The sequence below is a fragment of the Tamandua tetradactyla genome, chromosome 13 (genome assembly GCF_023851605.1).
Source record: "Tamandua tetradactyla isolate mTamTet1 chromosome 13, mTamTet1.pri, whole genome shotgun sequence".
Lineage (NCBI taxonomy): Eukaryota > Metazoa > Chordata > Mammalia > Pilosa > Myrmecophagidae > Tamandua > Tamandua tetradactyla.
The window spans coordinates 23,960,682-23,979,491 of record NC_135339.1 but is presented as its reverse complement, the minus strand read 5'-3'; the positions used below and the strand labels follow the sequence as shown (position 1 = coordinate 23,979,491).

General features: G+C 38.3%; 1 protein-coding gene across 1 annotated transcript in view; it reads left to right on the top strand.

Moving 5' to 3' along the window:
* The window catches only part of OIT3 (oncoprotein induced transcript 3), a 29,917-nt gene that overhangs the window by 9,638 nt on the left and 1,469 nt on the right, over positions 1 to 18,810 (top strand). The window contains exons 4-8 of the mRNA XM_077124972.1: positions 572 to 694; positions 4,174 to 4,296; positions 5,427 to 5,587; positions 7,161 to 7,576; positions 12,447 to 12,546. Coding sequence (XP_076981087.1) covers positions 572 to 694; positions 4,174 to 4,296; positions 5,427 to 5,587; positions 7,161 to 7,576; positions 12,447 to 12,546 — 923 coding nt within the window. The remainder of the gene's footprint in view (positions 1 to 571; positions 695 to 4,173; positions 4,297 to 5,426; positions 5,588 to 7,160; positions 7,577 to 12,446; positions 12,547 to 18,810) is intronic.

Sequence of the window (18,810 nt, the reverse complement as noted above, 5' to 3'; positions counted from 1 at the left end):
TGTCGCCAACTGTGCATTTTTTGTGGCAAGATTCCATATATTTCATCAAAAAATTTAGTCACTGCTTAAGTACAATGTGAGATTATTCTAATTTTTAAAGTAGATTTTGAGGGCAATTGACCGTTTTTTATACCGGAAGACTGCTTCACAAATACATTTACCAGCTGTTTCCTTCCTCAATGGAGGCTTCTTTAATGCATTTAAAACACATTTGATTTATATGTTTATATTTATTTAGCAACTTTTCAGTAGCTCATTGGAGAAAGTGAGATTCATCAATACAAACAAATAAGTATATTCAGGACACAAAAGAATGTTATTTCCCCAGACTTGCCCTTTGGAGGAAGGAATTGGAGAACAGTTAGGTTCTTCACACCCCAGCAGAGGGCAGATGAATAAATAGCTCGGTTGAGGAGCAGAGGTTATAGAAATGATCGTACAGGGTCACTGTGCAGTAGTTGGGTTACAGAAAGTATCAATATGTTCTGAAAAGATGAAGATTTATGCTAACTGGCTTATGAAAAAAATAGTCACTCAACAGTAGGTAAATGGTGTGTTTTCTATTCTACAGATGAAAATGAGTGTGAGCAAAACAACGGTGGCTGCAGTGAGATCTGTGTAAACCTAAAAAACTCATATCGCTGTGAGTGTGGGGTTGGCCGTGTGCTGAGAAGTGATGGTAAAACCTGTGAAGGTGAGAATGGGTAAGAAGGGATTCAAGCCCCTGAGGACGCTCATTTTGCCGACTGAGTGCTGAGTCTTGTCTCCAAAAATTAACAGGAGGAAATTATTGCATCTTGCTAGAGGCAAAGGGCTACATTTTTATTTGGACAATAAAAATAGGATGTTCTGTGTCTCAGATTCTGATTTGGTAGGTCTGGCAGTGGTAGAGATACTGCATTTCTAAATAGTTTCTAGGTGACGCCTCTGCTGCTTTTCCAAGGAGCCCACCTAAAGGAGTGAGGTCATCTACACCAGAAGCATAACAAATGGTTGACGGCAGTGTGTCTTCCAGCTTCCCTGATAGCTAGAATCACCTGGGGAGCTTTTAAAGCTAGTCTTCCCTGGCTTCTCTCCTGGAGATTCTGGTTCATTGGGGCTGGGATGGGGCCTTGGAATCAGTGTTTTTGATAAGTTCCATAGATGATTCTTACCATCTTGAAAGTTTGGGAAACACTGGTTTCATGAAACCATTTTCTTGCCTCTGTGCTTTGCATTTACTGGAAATTAGTACATTTATTGGAGGTGACTAAAATAGTCTATTTTGATAGCAGAAATGCTGTATACATTTTATATGAGTACATAATAAAATTAGAAATGGAAATTATAGGAAGATTATAGGAAGAGAGAAATGTCTTAATCATTTTTATTTCAGAGGACATATAATTTGTCCCATGTGAAAACTGAATTTGTGGCATAATAGAGCTGCAGTATTACTTAAAAGAGTTCACTTTATTTTATATTCAAAATGATAAAATAGTACCCCAAGAGGAAAAATTATGGCGAGTGCCCACATTTTATTCTGTGCAGCAAAGCTTAAGGGACCATTAACCAGAATATTAAACTGCTACTCCTTATAACAAGTCTAAACTGTTTTTTAATTTAGTTGAACAAAGGTAGTCTTGACTCCCCCTTAAATCTTATTTTAAATAATAATCTTTCATATTTAAATATTAATGAAATGTCCCATGAAGAACATTTGTAATTATTGATGAGCACTTTATTGGAAATGTTACTGTTAATTCTCATATAATCTTAAAACTTAGTCATTATAGCTGGAAAATATTTTAGAGAAGATAAAAATTGTATGAGTTGCACTTCAGGATTGGAATTTCTATTTATAATCCTTAAATTTTCTTGATAGTCCAGACGTTTTTTTCTTTAGCAAGGTTGTTAGATAGTTTTATCTTTTTTTAAAAAATAAACTGCTCTTTTATTTTTAGGTAACTTGTTTTGTTTTGTTTTATTACAAAGGCATTATGTTCACAGAAGGAATATATAACAAGTAAAAGGAAAATAACTAAAATGACCATAATCCCACTGGCCAGTTATATCCATTCCAAGCATTTCGGTATATCCTTCTAAGAGACTTAAATCCTTTATACCAATTTAAAATTTCTATTTATTTTGTACTTTGCATTTTTAGAGTTGGAAATATTCTGTGTGAACAGTTAGTCCAACCCCTTCATTTTACAAATAGTTTACAAATATTTAAATTGAGATTCAGTGAAATTTAGTGACTTTAAAAGGGTTATTTTAAAGAAAAATTTCTATTGCTGATTTTTAACATCTCATAGCTTATTTTTATACTTTCTTCTACATTGTTATATATACTTTTCAGCTGTTTCAAAAAACTTTAGGAGTGCTTTTATCATATAGAAGTATACATGCCCTAATCTCTTTTAACTTTTGCAAAGATAAATTCATTGCAAGTTTATTCTTTCTCTTCATTGCATAAAAATAGGTTTATCCCAAGTTAATTTACTGATGTTCCAAAAAAGTAATATTTGTCACTGTTCTTGCACAGAGAGAGTTATGGCTATAGCTAAAAATCAGCTTGTATCTTTCCTTGAGAATTTTAGATGATTTGAAATCAGTTCTTTCCATTATCTTCCCCTAGAATAGGGGTTGGCAAACTTTTTTGCAAAGCCAAGACATAAATATTTTAGGCTTTATGGATCATACAGTCTCAGTCCGAACAACTCCTCTTTGCCTTTACAGAGCAAAAGCAGCCATAGAAATAGAATAGACAACAGATAGACTAGAATGGGTGGGCCTGTGGGTCAGGAAAACTTTATTTATAAAGCATGTTGCAGGTCCAAGTAAGATGACCCCTGACCTAGAAGATAATGTCCAGAGCCCACAAAGATCATTATTTTTTCTTTGCTAAGTTTGAAGTCACGTGATAGTTTCTTCAGTTTTCAATTGAATATTTTTTCTTTATGCATTTGACCAAGTATCTTTTTGAAAATACAAAATTAAAAAAAAGAAACTTAAAAAAATTGCCTCATAAAAGGAATGTTACCAAGAACTCTGTGGAATAAATTCTCTTTGTACATTGTCCAGTCCCCATCTTTACAATGAGATGTTGGTACAAAATATTCTGTTTCTAGTACGCTTGTTCCTAGAGATTCAAGGAGAGGGGCAGATGACCCAAACAATTGCCAATAACTCTGATCCATCTACCCTGTCCAGGTGAATTTATATTCTGTCAATCCTTTTTACATCAGTAATGCTCTATAAAATTTCAAAGGGATAGGTCAAATGTTATAGCAATTAAGAAGTGATTTTTGAGTCTTCCTCTCAAAAACTCATAACCCTAGTATAACCATAAGAAAAACATCAGCAAACCTATATTGAGGAACACTCTACAAAATGCATGACCAGCAATCCTCAAAACCATTAAGATCATCGAACACAAGGACAAGTCTAAGAAATGCAGTCAAGAAGAGGTTGAGAAGTTGAATTAAAAGTGGCTTTTGATATCTTCTTATGCAAATTATATCTTAAATGTACCTCACCTATCTAGGGAAAAGTTTTAACAAGTATTGCTAGATATACCTGGAAGTATTAACTGTTTAAGGAGCATGATGTATACAACCTCCTCTCAAATGTTCAGATGACAGATAAGCAAATGGATGGACAGATAGATGGGGGGGTGGGTGGATGGATGGATGGATGGATGGAAAGAATGATATGGCTAATACGGCAAAGTGTTAAAACTTGGTGGATCTGCATATCTGTGTGAAGGGTATGTTGGAGTTCTCTGTATGAGTTCAGTATTATTTTTGCTGTTCTGTAAGTTTTAAATTATTTCAAAATAAAAAGTTTTTTTAGAAAGCATCATGAGAACTGAGTTACTCTCACCAAATTTCAGCAAAAAGCCCTCTTTTAAGTGGATTGTTTTTGTTTGGTTCCTCAAGAAAGAAAATAGATAAGCTATTGGTGAGTAGAGTTTCTTGGATGTTGTAAGATTGCTTTTTATAGCTGTAACATTGAATAGGTCTTTTCTGTGGGCTTACCTCCCTATCTCAGTCCCTGGCCTGGGTCCCTGGGATATCAAGATGAGTCAAGTACTGTATAATCCCTGATGCAAAGTACTCTCCTAGGAACCAGAACTCTTGGAAAAGAAGGTTGCAAGACGATTCACTTTTCTTTTGGTTTCTACCACAGACATTGAAGGATGCCACAATAACAATGGTGGCTGCAGCCATTCTTGCTTGGCAACCAAGAGGGGCTATCAGTGCGAATGTCCCCGGGGATTGGTGCTGTCTGAAGATAGCCACACATGCCAAGGTAGTACCTGAACAGGCTAGCTTCTGCTCTCATTTAAGCTTCCTTCTCCCCTGGGTATCTTTATCTTCCTCACCAAGTGCATCAAGAATTTCATCTTTGAGAACACCAGCTCTGTGAGCCTATGAATCCCTGAATCATTCCTCTGGAATCGTTCAAACGGGAAAATCTTTAAGAAAAAATTGCCCAAAGCTAATTTCCCTTTGCTTTATACCCTTGATTTTTCTCTAACTTCCATTATTAGTTGTAAAACTAATATTCAATATGGAAGTAGAAAACATCAATGTCTTTTCTTTTCTAACAGATAATTGGGCTGGGAAACTAAATTGAAAGCCCTAAGGAATAGATTCTTCTTCCTACAATAAGTATCAGTAGTCCTCTGAGAACTATTTCCTGGGAATTTAGTTCTTGATGTCCAACATATTAATTCATCCAACCAGCAAACATTTCATGAGCACCTATCTTTGATTTCCTTATACTGCATCATTGTTATGCAAGTTTCTCATGTATTGAACTCTGACAGTACCCACAGGTATTCCTTTTGGAGTTTTGCAGAATCTGAAGAAGCAAACAGGCACAGTAAGGAAGAGGATTCTTTTTTAATGTTAAGATAAACTGGAATTTATAACCTAAGTTTACAGTTTACTGAGCAACCACAATTTGGAACCCTTCCGCAAGTGCACTAAAATTGTTTTTTATTACCTCTGCTTTATGGGGCAATAATTAACTGTAAAGTGAAAGCAGTACTGTTATACAGTTTAAGCCTATATCAAAGCAGTACTTTTTCTATATTGCCAATAAATTGCATTTGTGAAAAAAAGTAAAGCCTTTATATGTTTTCAGTTCATGAAGTTAGGCTAGCCACAGCTTTGAAATAATGTTTGTTGAGTTTGAAGTTGAATACACTATTTCCTAATTCATGGAACAATATATTTGAGGAACATTATTTGCCCACAATCTTGGGAATTAGAAGTCCTGGTTTTAATTGCTGAATTATTTTGAACTGCATGGATTTCCCTGAGGATAAATCAAAAAGGTAGGTAATAGCATTTCTTGTAGAAGACTTCCTCACCCTTTCTCCCAATCCAGGCTTCCTGGTTCTAACAGTGTCCCCCCACCCCCTTTTGCTGCAGTCCCTGTGCTGTGCAAGTCGAACGCCATTGAAGTGAACATCCCCAGGGACCTGGTTGGTGGCCTGGAGCTCTTCCTAACCAACACCTCCTGCCGAGGCGTGTCCAACGGCACCCACGTCAACCTCCTCTTCTCCCTCAAGACATGTGGCACGGTGGTGGATGTACGTTCCTCCTGGAGGACACTTGGGGAATGACCACAAACCCATTATTTGGGAGGTAGTTGGCAGAGAGGAGGGTGGCTTGTGCCTTAGATGACATATTTCCACATAAATGAAGTGAGCACAAAACAACTTACGCCTTTCATTCCAACAGGCATGCTAGCGGGCATCTGCCATGGTCCTGGCACCATCAAGACAGGGAGTTCAGAAGGATTCTGCTTTTTCCAGCTCTCACATAGCCCAATCTCTTTAATACATGCTGACATTTGCCTGAGTACATCAGTGCCAGTGTTACAAAAGGCCTGTTGCATCCCCTCTGAAAATTTATTTTACACTTACCTGAAGAACAGTGACTAAAAGAGATGATATTTATGATATTGCAACTGAGTTGAAGTATTGAACCAGGTTGCAGTAAAAATTTTACATTTTCATCCAAAAACATGTGCATAGCCTGTGCTGAAAAGTCTGAGCAATTTGTGAAATAAGATTCCCTCCTTTTAGGAAATTACTCAATAGCAGTAAGATGACAACATACAAAACATAAGGGACAAACAGTGACAGATGACAGATGCTATAGGAATCCAATAAAAGGACAAACACTGAAGAAGTAAAAAAAAAAAAAAAAAAAACGGGAGGGGGTGGGAATTGAATTAGGCTTGAAGGTTTGTGTGTGGCTTTCCCTGGTGAAAAGAAAAGAAAGGGCATTTCAGGAAGGAAACAAATGAGGAAAGTCTCAGACATGGGAATGCTTATGGCTCAGCCTCACTGGCAGGGGATTTATACTGGAAAGTGAAACTGGAAAAATAGACGGGGGTAGACTATGCTTCCAGAGGTCCACCCATGATGTTGAGGTGAGCTTTATCCCACAGAAATGGGGTTAAGCAGGGACTGTTGTAATAAAGCAAGATGGATAGAGAAAAGGAACTAGCATGCAAGAGATGAGTTTAGTGGTCACTTGAATGCAGTCATTTGATTAAACAGATATTTATTTACTGAATCCTACTAAGTGAAGAACAGAGGACTAATTAAACTTGAGAACAGATGTTTCAGGAGAAGGTGGCCCCACTTTAGACAAGTTGTATTTATTGTACTGTGAATAACCAAATGGCCCCCATAATAACATCGCCTCATTTTCTGATGCATGAATGGAAAAGGCTGGCAATAAAGAATTGACAGTCATCCACATTAATGTGATGGTTAAAGTTTTGCATATGGATGAATTCAGTACAAGGTCACGCTGCAGCATGATCACTGGCTCTAGGATTCCTGAAAAAATAATATGTGGAAGCTGTTCTTTTCTAAAATACCAGAGCTTGGAATTTTGCTGATTCTGCATAGGTTGGATTTTATAATGTGTGGGTTGACCATGAAGTAGTGTGTAAAACTCCCAACAGTCAGAATGTGTTGCTAACTAAAGGAGAAGCAATGAAACAAGGCCCCAGGCTTAGGCAACCCAACCTCTAATGTGTTTTGATGTAAACAGGAGTTTAGAGAATATCAAGGTAAGAGGAAAAAAAATCCCTCTGAGCAAATAAACGTAAAATCTCTTTCCTGTCCTCACTCTGGCCTGGCTAAGGTGGTGAATGACAAGATCGTGGCAAGCAATCTTGTGACTGGACTCCCCAAGCAGACCCCAGGAAGCAGCGGCGATGTCATCATCAGAACCAGCAAACTGCTGATCCCGGTGGCCTGTGAGTTTCCCCGCCTGTACACCATCTCTGAAGGATACGTTCCCAACCTGCGCAGCACCCCACTGGAAATCATGAGCCGCAGCCATGGAATCTTCCCTTTCGCTCTGGAGATCTTCAAGGACAATGAGTTTGAAGAGCCTTACCGGGAGGCTTTGCCCATCCTCAAGCTTCACGATTCCCTCTACTTTGGCATTGAGCCCCTGGTTCACGTGAATGGGCTTGAGAGCCTGGTGGAGAGCTGCTTTGCCACCCCCACGTCCAAGATTGACGAGATCCTGAAGTACTACCTTATACAGGATGGGTAACTATACTTCTTCAGCTTTGTCATTATGCCCAGCCCCACTCAGACTCTGTGTTTACCAGCTTTCTCAGTCGTTTACTAAAACTACACTCTGCCAAGCTCTTCGTCAGTTTAGGAACCATTTATTGACATTCTGGGAATAGAAACTGGGAAGGAAGAAAAGAGTAAGAAATGACTCCAAAGTGTCTAGCTTGGGTGACCCACTAGATGTCATTAACCAAGATGAAGGGACAAAGGTAGAAAAGCAGAAGTGAGGTTAAAAATATGGGATTTGGTGATTTGAAACAATAATGGTCAATTTAAAACATCTGCAGGATATATAAACTGAGAAATTCAGTGGGCAGTAGAGAATGTCTACCAGTTAGCTTCAGGAACAGGGTCAGGAGGAGAGAGAAAGACTAGAGAAACACTTGTTTATTGTTGTAACTATAAGACTGATTAACCTGCTCAGACAGCAGGTAGAACCTGAATGCTAGGTGAGGTCAAATCCTTATTCTGGTAGCTGAGAAGTGCACGGGGGCTGAGGAAGTGTAGACTCCTCTTTTAAGAAGCTTGATAGTGAAAGAGAGAGAAGAAATACTCGGTAGATTTTAGAAGAAAGATAAATAAAGTTGGCGAAATGTGTGTCTTGGAATGGGAGCTCTAGGGAAGCCTAGCACTTATCACATCCACTGTTTAAATTCTCAGGAAAATAACACTCAAATCCAAAACTGGTGGTAGTAGCTCATCAACTTCTTCCTTGTTCTAAATGTCAGGTGGGTCATAGTCTCAGGTAGGGTCAAGAACTGCAGCTTAAAAAGGGGGAAATGGTCCAGAAAGACAGTCACAAGTGTGCCTCAGGCGCTTGTCTTTTGCTAGTGGCCTGGTAGGCTCTCTCAGGTTTCCCCTTTGCTTTTACTTCTTTGGGTCTTTCCCCACAGGTGAACTGCATCTGCTGCTATCAGTCTTTTTCTTGCAGAGGGATTTTCAAGCTGATGCACAACAGAATCAATTATTTTTTTAAAAATAGCGATGTTTCAACCCTATTCCCTCTATTCCATTCTAGTTCCTTCATTCTGGCCCTCATTATCTTCCACCTGGACAGCTAAACTAGCCTCCTGACACAGCCTCCCAAATCCAACTCTCAAATCTCAGCTCTGCAGCTGAGGATAATCTATTCAAAAGAAAATATAGTCTTGTTTCATCCCTGCTGAGAGCCTTTTAATGACTTTTTATTTCCTTTGGTTGGTAAATTTAACTGTTTACCAGCAGCAAGACTTCTAGCCTCACATCCCTGCAGCCTCCTTAGCTCACTTTCTTAAAATGAAATGTATCACTCTGAGCAGCTTTGATGGCCAGTGATAGGTCTTACAGGGATCTGTACCCTTTGGGATTCTTGCCATCTTCATATGATCTTCAGAAAACTTTAAAATAAAAGTAGGAATGTCATTTTTTTTCGATGACTTTAAGTCACATAATGTTAAGTAAACTACAGTATGGGTTTGTTGGTTTATTTATTTATTTTTGCAGAAGTGAATTTTGGTTCTTTTAAAAGAAATCTGTAGCTTCCTTGGAGTACTATTCACATACAATAAATTATACATATTTAAAATGTGCAACTTTAGAAGTTTTGACATTATACAACCCATGGAACCATACAATCTGGATAATGAACTATTTCTATGACCCCCCCAAATTCTCTCCTGTCCCTCGTATTTAGTCTTGCGAAAATAAATATACAATCATATCTCATTTACTGAGATAAGCTGCAATCTCAATAAAGCTTATGAAATGAATTTCTATATTTGTTATTCATACCATCACTTAAAGACTATTTTTATTTTAGACAGCTTAATCAATTTCAGTATTTAGTTTTCCAGCTCAGAAGACACACGAAACTTAAAATGAAAACATGCTGCAGAAAAAATTAAAGTGCTTAAAAAAGCATAGACAAGATAAAAGAAAACACAGAAGTGTGGGCAAATAGTACCATTTATAGCACTGCACCGTAATGAGGTATCTGAGCTAACCCCATGAGAAACTTCAGACTCTCACTGGACTCTTTACCATGTGATCTTGGCCTTCTCCAGGGCCTGCTCCCTCCACTCTCTTGCCAAATGGAATTACCAGTAATTCCCAAAGCCTCTATTATTTGTTTCACCATCCTGACTTTGCACACACTCTTTCTTCTGCTTGAAGTCTTCTTACCCCACCTTCTTTTTCCTGTCTGATTCTTACTGGTTCTTCAAGATTCAGTGTGATTTATTTCCTCTATAATGCCTTCCCCTGCTCCTTGTAAATCAGAATTAGAAACCTTCTTTGTTTTTTCTTCTCCCTCAGTGCCCGGCATTTAGTAAGGATTCAGAAAATATTTGCCAAATAAATTATTGAATGATGTTTTACAATAATAGTAATTTGAAGCTAGGCCAGAGACCCAAAATAAATACAGTATAGTTTAGCTTATATTTATAAACTGAGTATATATATATATATATGTATATATATATTATATATATGTATCTTTTTTTATTCATGCATTGACCTCAGCTCTAAATTTAAATCCAAATTTGAAGGTTTACCCCAGATGTTTGACACATTCGATTCCCTTCCCTCTAGTTTCAATTAGTAAATGCTCTGAGAATGCAAAATAATTTAATACTGGCCTAAGCAAAATATAATTAGAAGTGTTAATCTCCAGAAAAAGAAACACACTGCATTTCAAAACCAAATATTAAATGACTTTTGAATAATCAGTGTGTTAGTTTACAGGCTGCCAGAATGCTATATATCAGACCTGGCATGGTTTTTAAAAAGGGGAATTTAAAAAGTTGCAAGTTTACTGTTATAAGCCTATAAAAATATCCAAACTAAGGCATTCAGGGAATGATACCTTAACTCAAGGAAGGTCAGTGGGTCAGGAACACTTCTGTCAGCTGGGAAGTCTCATGGCTGGCATCTGCTGGTCCCTTGTTCCTGGGTTCCATTACTTTCAGCCTCTGTTCCTACGGGGGTTCTTCACTTTGATTCTCCAGGGCTGGTTTTCATCTCTTGGCTTCCCTTGGCTCTCTCCAGGTTCTGGCTTGCTTAACATCTCATGGTGATGTCTGCTGGGCTCCAAACATCTGTGTCAGCGCTCTCTCTCTGTCAGCTCTGTCCTTTCTGCAGGCTCTTTCCAAATGGTTCCCTCTTAAAGGGTTCCAAAAGCAACCTACCTTGAATGGGTGAAGACACATCTCCAAGGAAACCATCTAATCAAAAGTTACCACCCACAATTGGGTGGGTCACATCTCCATAGAAACAATACAAAAGCTCCCACCCAGCAATATTGAAAGATAAGAAATGGCTACCCCCACAAGATTGAATCAGGATTATAACATGGCTTTTCTGGGGTACATAATACTTTCAAACCAGCACAATCAGTTGCTTTGGATTGTCTTATGGCACTGTTACTTTCTATTAGTACATAAACTTGGAGTTGATTGAAATAATTTTGTCTAATGACATCAAACATCAAATCAAGAGTCAGAAATTTTTCCTGGGTTCTATTCTGTAATGTGTTATCCTGTAGTAACTCTTTCTACCTCATTTTCTGTTTTTAAAAAATGTTAATAGTATTTTTAGGTAAAGATGAAGTGAAAATGCCAAGAAATTTATATGAAAAGTGCCATTTAATATCATGTGACTCTTATTATTATAGATAGTGGAGTATAAGCTCCTGATGTCATAGATCACATTACTTGTTTTTATATCACCTGTGGCACCTAGTAGAGTGTCTTGCACAGATTAGGTTTGCAATAGATATTTATTATAGAACATAAGGAGAAGATTATATAAATTTAATTTTACCTCTGGAAAATGAAAACAAATACAAAATAACAGAAACCACATTATATGTTTAGATCCTCTTCATTTCAGTGGAGTAAGGTGCCAGTAAAAATACAAGTCAAAATGCCTTATTTTTAAATAATTTTATATACTAGAAAGTTACCTGGAAACACGTGGTGCAAGAATCCAGATTCATAGTCTTTTATAGTGAATTCCCACACCTTTCCTTGGCCTGACAGATAGAACTATTAAATGTCCATAAAAAAGAAACTCTACCCAGAAAAAAAAGCTTTTTCTAGAGTTCAGAATGGAAAAGATATTATGAATGTGCCCTTGGTCTTTAAAGAGAACAGTTTCATAAATATCCAAAACCTTGGCATCAGAATGAAGAAGCAGTAAAATTTCTTACTTCCCAGCTAATCCTGAGGTGAACCCAGGACTTTCACTTTAAGTAAAAGAGCAGAGATTAAAACCCGCAGCCCCATTAAACTACAACTTTGTATTAAAATCAGGAAAAAGAGAAATAAAACAATTTGGAGATGAATGACCCGCACCCCCAATAGAATCAATTATTTTCTAAGAAACTTAGATATTTATGCATTTCTTTGATGGCAAGAACTACGCTTTGCTCATCTATGTACCCCTCCAGAGCTGGCATGTTAGAAGTCCAAAAAGTATTGGTTGGGTTTAATTAAAGAAAGGCCTTCTCAAAATAATAATAAAGTATATGACAGCAGAATTCCTGCAATATATTAAACTGAAAATACAAACATATTTTAAATAAATGTTATTTCTGCTAATATTTAAGTACATCAACTTAATTGAAAGTCCTGCTGCCCAGCTTTTGGATACAACAAATGACAGAGCAGACATTGTAAATGAGCAGGGTTGTGTCTGAAGATGCCATAAGAGGGAGGTAATTTCATTTTTCCTTCATTCTCTAAAAGCTTGAGTACAGCCCAGCCTCCTCCACCCAGTTCTCCTTGGGCCAAATATGTTGGACTGAATTGTTTTTCTGTCTCTGTTTAATCCATCAAGTCTGACGTTTGGGCTGTCCTACTTTCAGCTGTGTTTCAGATGACTCAGTAAAGCAGTACACATCACGGGATCACCTCGCAAAGCACTTCCAGGTCCCTGTCTTCAAGTTTGTGGGCAAAGACCACAAGGTGAGCCGAATGCCTTGACCTTTAACCCCCAGACCCAAACCTTCCTTCTTGGTGCCTAAAAATGTGAACGTTCTAACAGCCCAAGGTTGAGCTCTGCATTACCTTGATGAAAAATACTGTTAAACCAGCCATCTAGAAGTTTAACACCTTTGTTAATGTCACAATTATCTAGTCTCCCCTCCAAAAACAATTATGCTTGTTCAAATTTAAAATCTTTGTTGGCAGGTACAGTTGAAAAACTCTGCATTGTGGACACATGGCAAAGAATATAGAGAGAAAATTCATAGAAAAGACAAATAGCAAAATAATCAGGAAAATAGTACTAAAATGCCACTTACACAATTTTAAGATGCCGTTATGTGTGTCTATACATATAATTTGTAAAAAATTATAAATTTCAGTGCTTGCAAGGTTATGGGGGGAAGTATATCGTAGCAGGATAAATTGGTACACTTTTTAAAAAGTTGTCTGATAATATACAATATTAACCATAAAACCATCATATTCTCTTATCTAAAAATTTCAGTTCTGATGGTTTCTAAAAAAAAAGTTTGGTGGAAGTATTGATAGTAGAAATGCTATAAAAGAAGAGAAAGAGCTTTTGGGGAAGATGGGAAAGTAGGAGGTCTCAGTCTTTCTACAAAAACAAGTATTAAACAGTCCAGAGCTGTCCAAAACAACTCTTTTGAGACTTCAGAGGCCAGAAAAACACTGTACAGCATCCAGGGAAAAGCAGGAGAAAAAGCCTGATAAATTATAGTAAAGAATTGTACAGTATACTCTGTATAGAAAGCTACTGGTGTCCATCCCCCACTCTTGCAGCAGGATGCCATGGAGTCCAGTCCTTGGTTAGCTGCTGGGGACAGAAAAGGACATAAAAATGCTCTTCCCCAAGAACAGAGGTAGATACAGCCAATCACTGATCACAGCTTCTGATTAGTGAATTGGGAGCATTGAGTCCTGGGTCTGAGGGCAGCTATTTCAACCTGCACAAAGATAGCAGCAGCCAAACGATTGACATTTAAAGATGCAGGTCCTCCTCAGGGCTGAAGGGGAAAGTTAGCTGAAGGGTTGCATTTGCTGGGCAGACCAGGAAAACTCAGCTTTGGGAAGCCATCGGAAAAATTTCGGCACCCTACCTGATCCCTTCCACAAGGCACTTTGGAGCCAGTCTGAATCCTCTTTGTGGGTCCCTAGCCCTTCTTTGGCTGGGTAGTAACAAATTGGGAAAGTCTCCCCGAAGTGACCCTCCTCCCAGTATTTGCCCTCCAAGCAAAAGCAGCTATGAGACAATAAAAGGAGTGAAAAACTATAGAGGAAGACAGCCTGGGACAAAGACCTGTGGGCTTCAGATACCTTGGAGACATAAGTTTGCCCCTTGGGAAACAGAGGGAACAATCAAATTCCTCTAAATAGGGTAACTCCAAAATAACTAACAAACAAGCCCAGGAGAAGACAGAGGCCCAGTAAGATAGGGAAAACTTTGCACAGTGCATTCACCTTGGGCAGACCTTACTGATGCAAGGACTGAAGCTCAAAAAAAAAAAAATCACTGTCTTATCACCAGCTGGTTATAAACCCAGGAAACAGACATCCCAGGGAGTAAATTTCAGAGAACATTTTAAATATTATAATATATAGCATGCAGCAAAAGAGTACAAGACAAACAAAACGACAGGAAATGATGGCCCATCCAAAGGAAGAAGATACAAATACAGAGAACACCAGTGGAGAAGATGAGAATGTGGCTGTACTGAACAAAGCCTTTAAAAAAAAAAAAAGAATGTTGATTCCCAGTGCCTGCCCATGTGAAAAAAAAGAGGATGTTTCAGAATGTGACCTGATTTGGAAACAGGGTCTTTGCAAATGGGCCATAATGGATGATGACGGTGAGCCCTAAATCCATATGACAGGTATCCTTAGAAGAAGAGGAGAGGACACAGAGACAGAGAAATGTGAAGATAGAGGTAGAGATTGGAGGATGCAGCCAAAAGCCAGGAGCAGCAAAGATTGGCCAGGAAGGATTCTCCTCCAGAGCCTGCTGACGACACTTGGATTTCCGACTTACGGCTTGAACTGTGAGAGAACTGCATTTCTGTTGTTTCAGTCCCAAGTTTGTGTGGCAATTCATTATGGCAGTTCCAGGAAACTAATACAACCTCTGAGCCTCAGATTCTCTGGGCTCTAAAATGGGAGCAGTTATACACACCTTACAGGTGAGTCATGAAGAGTAACGAGTATTACCTGGATTACCTGGCTGAGGAAAGCCCTTGCTGCACTCCGGCGGGGCTGCCAGGTTCCCTGGGCAGGCTGGGGAGAGCGCTAGGGGGCGCTGTTCACTTCATTGCACATTTGCTGATTGATTTTGATAATTTTCTGGCCAAAAGCTTGAGGAGGAGGCGCCCTTTTCCAAATCACACAAAGGTGGTGAGTGAATGAGCTGCAGTGCTAACCGTGGGAGCCCTCCATGGCTTCTGGAGGGAGTATCCTTGATACCCACAAGTGAGCACCGCAGCCGACAGCAGTTATTTGGGCCCCAGGAGCTTCAGGCCCCTCCGTGGGTCTTTGGGGCCATGGCGGGGGTGGGGGGTGGGGGTGGGGAAATGATGTCAGGAGACAGGCGGATTGGCGTAGGCACTTAGGGAAATAAATTCATCCGGGGCCAGCTCTTCCTGCCACTAACTTCCCGGAGTCTTTGGCAATCCATCCCCACCTTCAGCCTCGTTTCTTACGAATTAGAACAGAAGGATGATAGCACCCACTGCCCGGGGCTGGTGAAGGACAGACTGATGGAGAAGAGATTCAGTAAGATCCTTTGAAAACGCTTGTGACCCTGAATACTGACCTGGGACATCCAAACCCAGTCTCTTCCCTGTGAAAATTCTGTCCTTCCAAATGAACTATATTAATCTCTGAATCTTTTTTTGTGTTGCAAATTTCACAAAATTTTTTTCACTAAAATATATGCAATTCTATCCATGCTTCAAGTTCTAGCCAGAATCAGGGGATATGATTTTTTTTTTTTAATAAAGGTTTTCTCTCTTGGAAAAAAGAAAAAAAATCTTAAAAATGCATCAGGAAATGAAGGAAAATACAGAGAAAGAACTATAGGACATCAGGAAAACAATGTATGAACATTATGAGAGTCTAAATAAAAGAGGTAGAAGTTTTAAAAAGGAACCATACAGAATTACCAGAGTTGGAAACCACGATAACTGAAATGAAAAATACCCAGGAGAGTTTCAAGAGCAGAATAGAACTGGCAGAAAAAGAATCAATGAACTTGAAGATAAGACACTTGAAATGAGTCAGGCTGAAGAGCAGAAAGAAAAAGAAATATTAAAAACGAAATAGCCTATGACAGCTATGAGACACCATCAGCATATCAATATACTTATGGGACTCTCGGAAGGAGAAGAAAGAGAGGAAGGGGCGGAAGGAATAGTAAAAGAAATAATGATAGAGAGCTTCCCAAATTTAGCAAAAGACATGAATTTACACATCCAGGAAGCTCAGAGAACACCAAACAGGATAAACAAGAAGTAACATGAACTGTCATATATTGATTTCACTAACAAATGCAAAAGACAAGGAGGGAGTTCTGAAAATTGCAAGAAAAAAGCAGTGATTACATACAGGGGAATCCCAATAAGATTGAGTGTCCATTTCTTATCAGAAATTATGGAGGCAGGAGGGGAGTGATTTGAAATACTTAAAGTGTTGAAGGAAAACAACTGCCAGCCGAGAATTTTATACCTCTTTAGACTCTCTTTCAAAAATGAGGCAGAAATTAAGACATTGTCAGATAAACAAAAGCTGAGGGCAGTTTTTAGACCTGCCCTGAAATGAAGGACACCAGGCAGAGTTTCAATGCAGCATAAAAAATGAAGACCTTCAGTAAAGGCAGCCATTTGGGTAATTATAAATGCCAGTACTGTTGTATTTTATTGTTTGCTGTGTAACTCCACTTCTTACTTCCTAAAGCAAAATGTAATGATAAATCTACATTTTTGGACATATATGAAGATATAAATGGTAACAAGTAACAAAAATGGTGGCGGAACAGAGGGGTTTAGGAAAAGTGTATGAGCATGCTATTGAAATTAAGTTGGTATCAAACCAAATATAACTGTTACATATTTAGGATGTTAAATTTTAACACTATGGCAACCACAAGGAAAACAGATGGAAAATATATCCAGATGGAAATAAGAAGGCACTCAATATGGTACAACAGAAGAAAGCAAATAAATACAAAAGTAGGATATTTTGTGGTAGGCAATGGATTCTTAGACTTTGCACTCAAAGAACAAGTAACAAAAGAAAAAACAGACAAGAGGGACCTCATCAAAATGAAAATTGTTGTTCTTCAAAACATTTTATCATGAAAGTAAAATGACAACCTACACAATGGGAGAAAATATTTGGAAACCTAAAAAAAATCCTTCAACTTACTAACAAAAAACTCAAACAACCCAATTTAAAAACAGGCAAAATACTTGATTAGACATCTCTCCAAGGAAGGTACACAAACAGTTGGAAAGCACATGAAAAGATGCTCAACATCGTTAGCCAATAGGGAAATGCAAATCAAAACCACAATGCAATACCATTTTACACCTGTTAGAATGGCCGCTATTTAAAAAAATAAGTGTTGGAGAGGATGAAGTAAAGGAATACTCATTCATTGTAGGAGGCAATGTAAAATGGTGCAGCCACTATAGAAGGCAGCTTGGCAGGTCCTCGGAAAGTTAAATATAGAACTACCATATGACCCAGCAATCCCGTTCCTATGTGTATAACCAAAAGAACTAAAAGCAGGAATTGTACAGATATTTGCATACTGATGTATTTGCATACTTATATCAGCATTACTCACAATTGCCAGAAGATGGAAACAAACCAAGTGTCCACCAACAGATGAAAGGATAAATAAAAATAAAATGTGGTACATACATATACAATGGACTATTATTCAGCCATGAAAAGGAATGGTGTTCTGATAGATAAACCTTGAAATGATCATGTTGAGTGAAATAAGCCAGACATAAAAAGACAGATATTATATGATCTCTCTGATGTGAAACAATTAGAATAGGCAATTTCACAGAGTCAGAGTCTAGAATTTGGGGAATCAGGGGACAGGGTGAGGATGGGCAATAGGAAGTATCATGGTCAGGTTCATGTGTCAACTTGGACAGATGGTGGGACCCAGTTGTCTTACCGAGCAAGTGCTGGCCTGTCTGTTGCTATGAGGACATTTCATGGACTTAAATCATGACCATGTTGATGGCATCCACATCTGATTACATCTGTAATCAGCTAAGAGGAGTGTCTTCTGCAATGAGTGACACTTAATCTAATCACCAGAAGGCTTTTCAGGAAGACTCAAAAGAGACAATCACTCTTCCTGCTTCAGCCAGCTAACCTCTCCCGAGAGTTCGTTGAAGACCTTCATTGGAGCTGTCAGCTTGCGGCCTGCACTATATACCTCAGACTCTACATTCCCACAGTTACATGAGACATTTTATAAATTTTATATTTACAGATATCTCCTGCTGATTCTATTTCTCTAGAGAACCCAAGCTAATACAGGAAGTTAAGGAATAAAATGACCAGGGTTCCTATTTGGAATGATGGAAATGTTCTTGTGATGGATGGTGGTGATAGTAGCACATTGTGGATGCAAGTAACAGCACTGAAATATAAATCTGAATATGATTAAAGGGGAAATGTTAGATTGTATATATGGTAACAAAATAAAATTTTTAAAATCCATGAACAACACTGGACAAACAGTGAACCGTAAGTTAAACCATGAATTTAATTAATAATACAAATATTAAAATGTGCTATCATTAGTTGAAACAGATGTTCCACAAATACAAGGTACTGATGGTGGTGGGGGTGGTATATAGGGATCCTGTGTTTGATGCATGACTGTTCTGTAAACCCACAACTTCTCTAATAATGGGGAAATAGTGGGGTGGGGGAGGGAGGAGGAAAGAAATGACCCCCCCAGACAAACAGGGCCCCAGAATATAAATTTAATGCAATATTAAGCCATCATTAAATGATGAATGTGGAAAAAGCAGATATGAAAAAAGTATAAAATCATAAAATTAAACCCAGTAATTCCATATGAATATGAAATATACTATGGGATAAAAACAATCATGCATACACACGAATGGAGGTTATAAGAGGCTGAATAGAAAAGGCTATCATTGATCTCAGGTAAAGGGTTTGTTTTTGCTTTTTGTT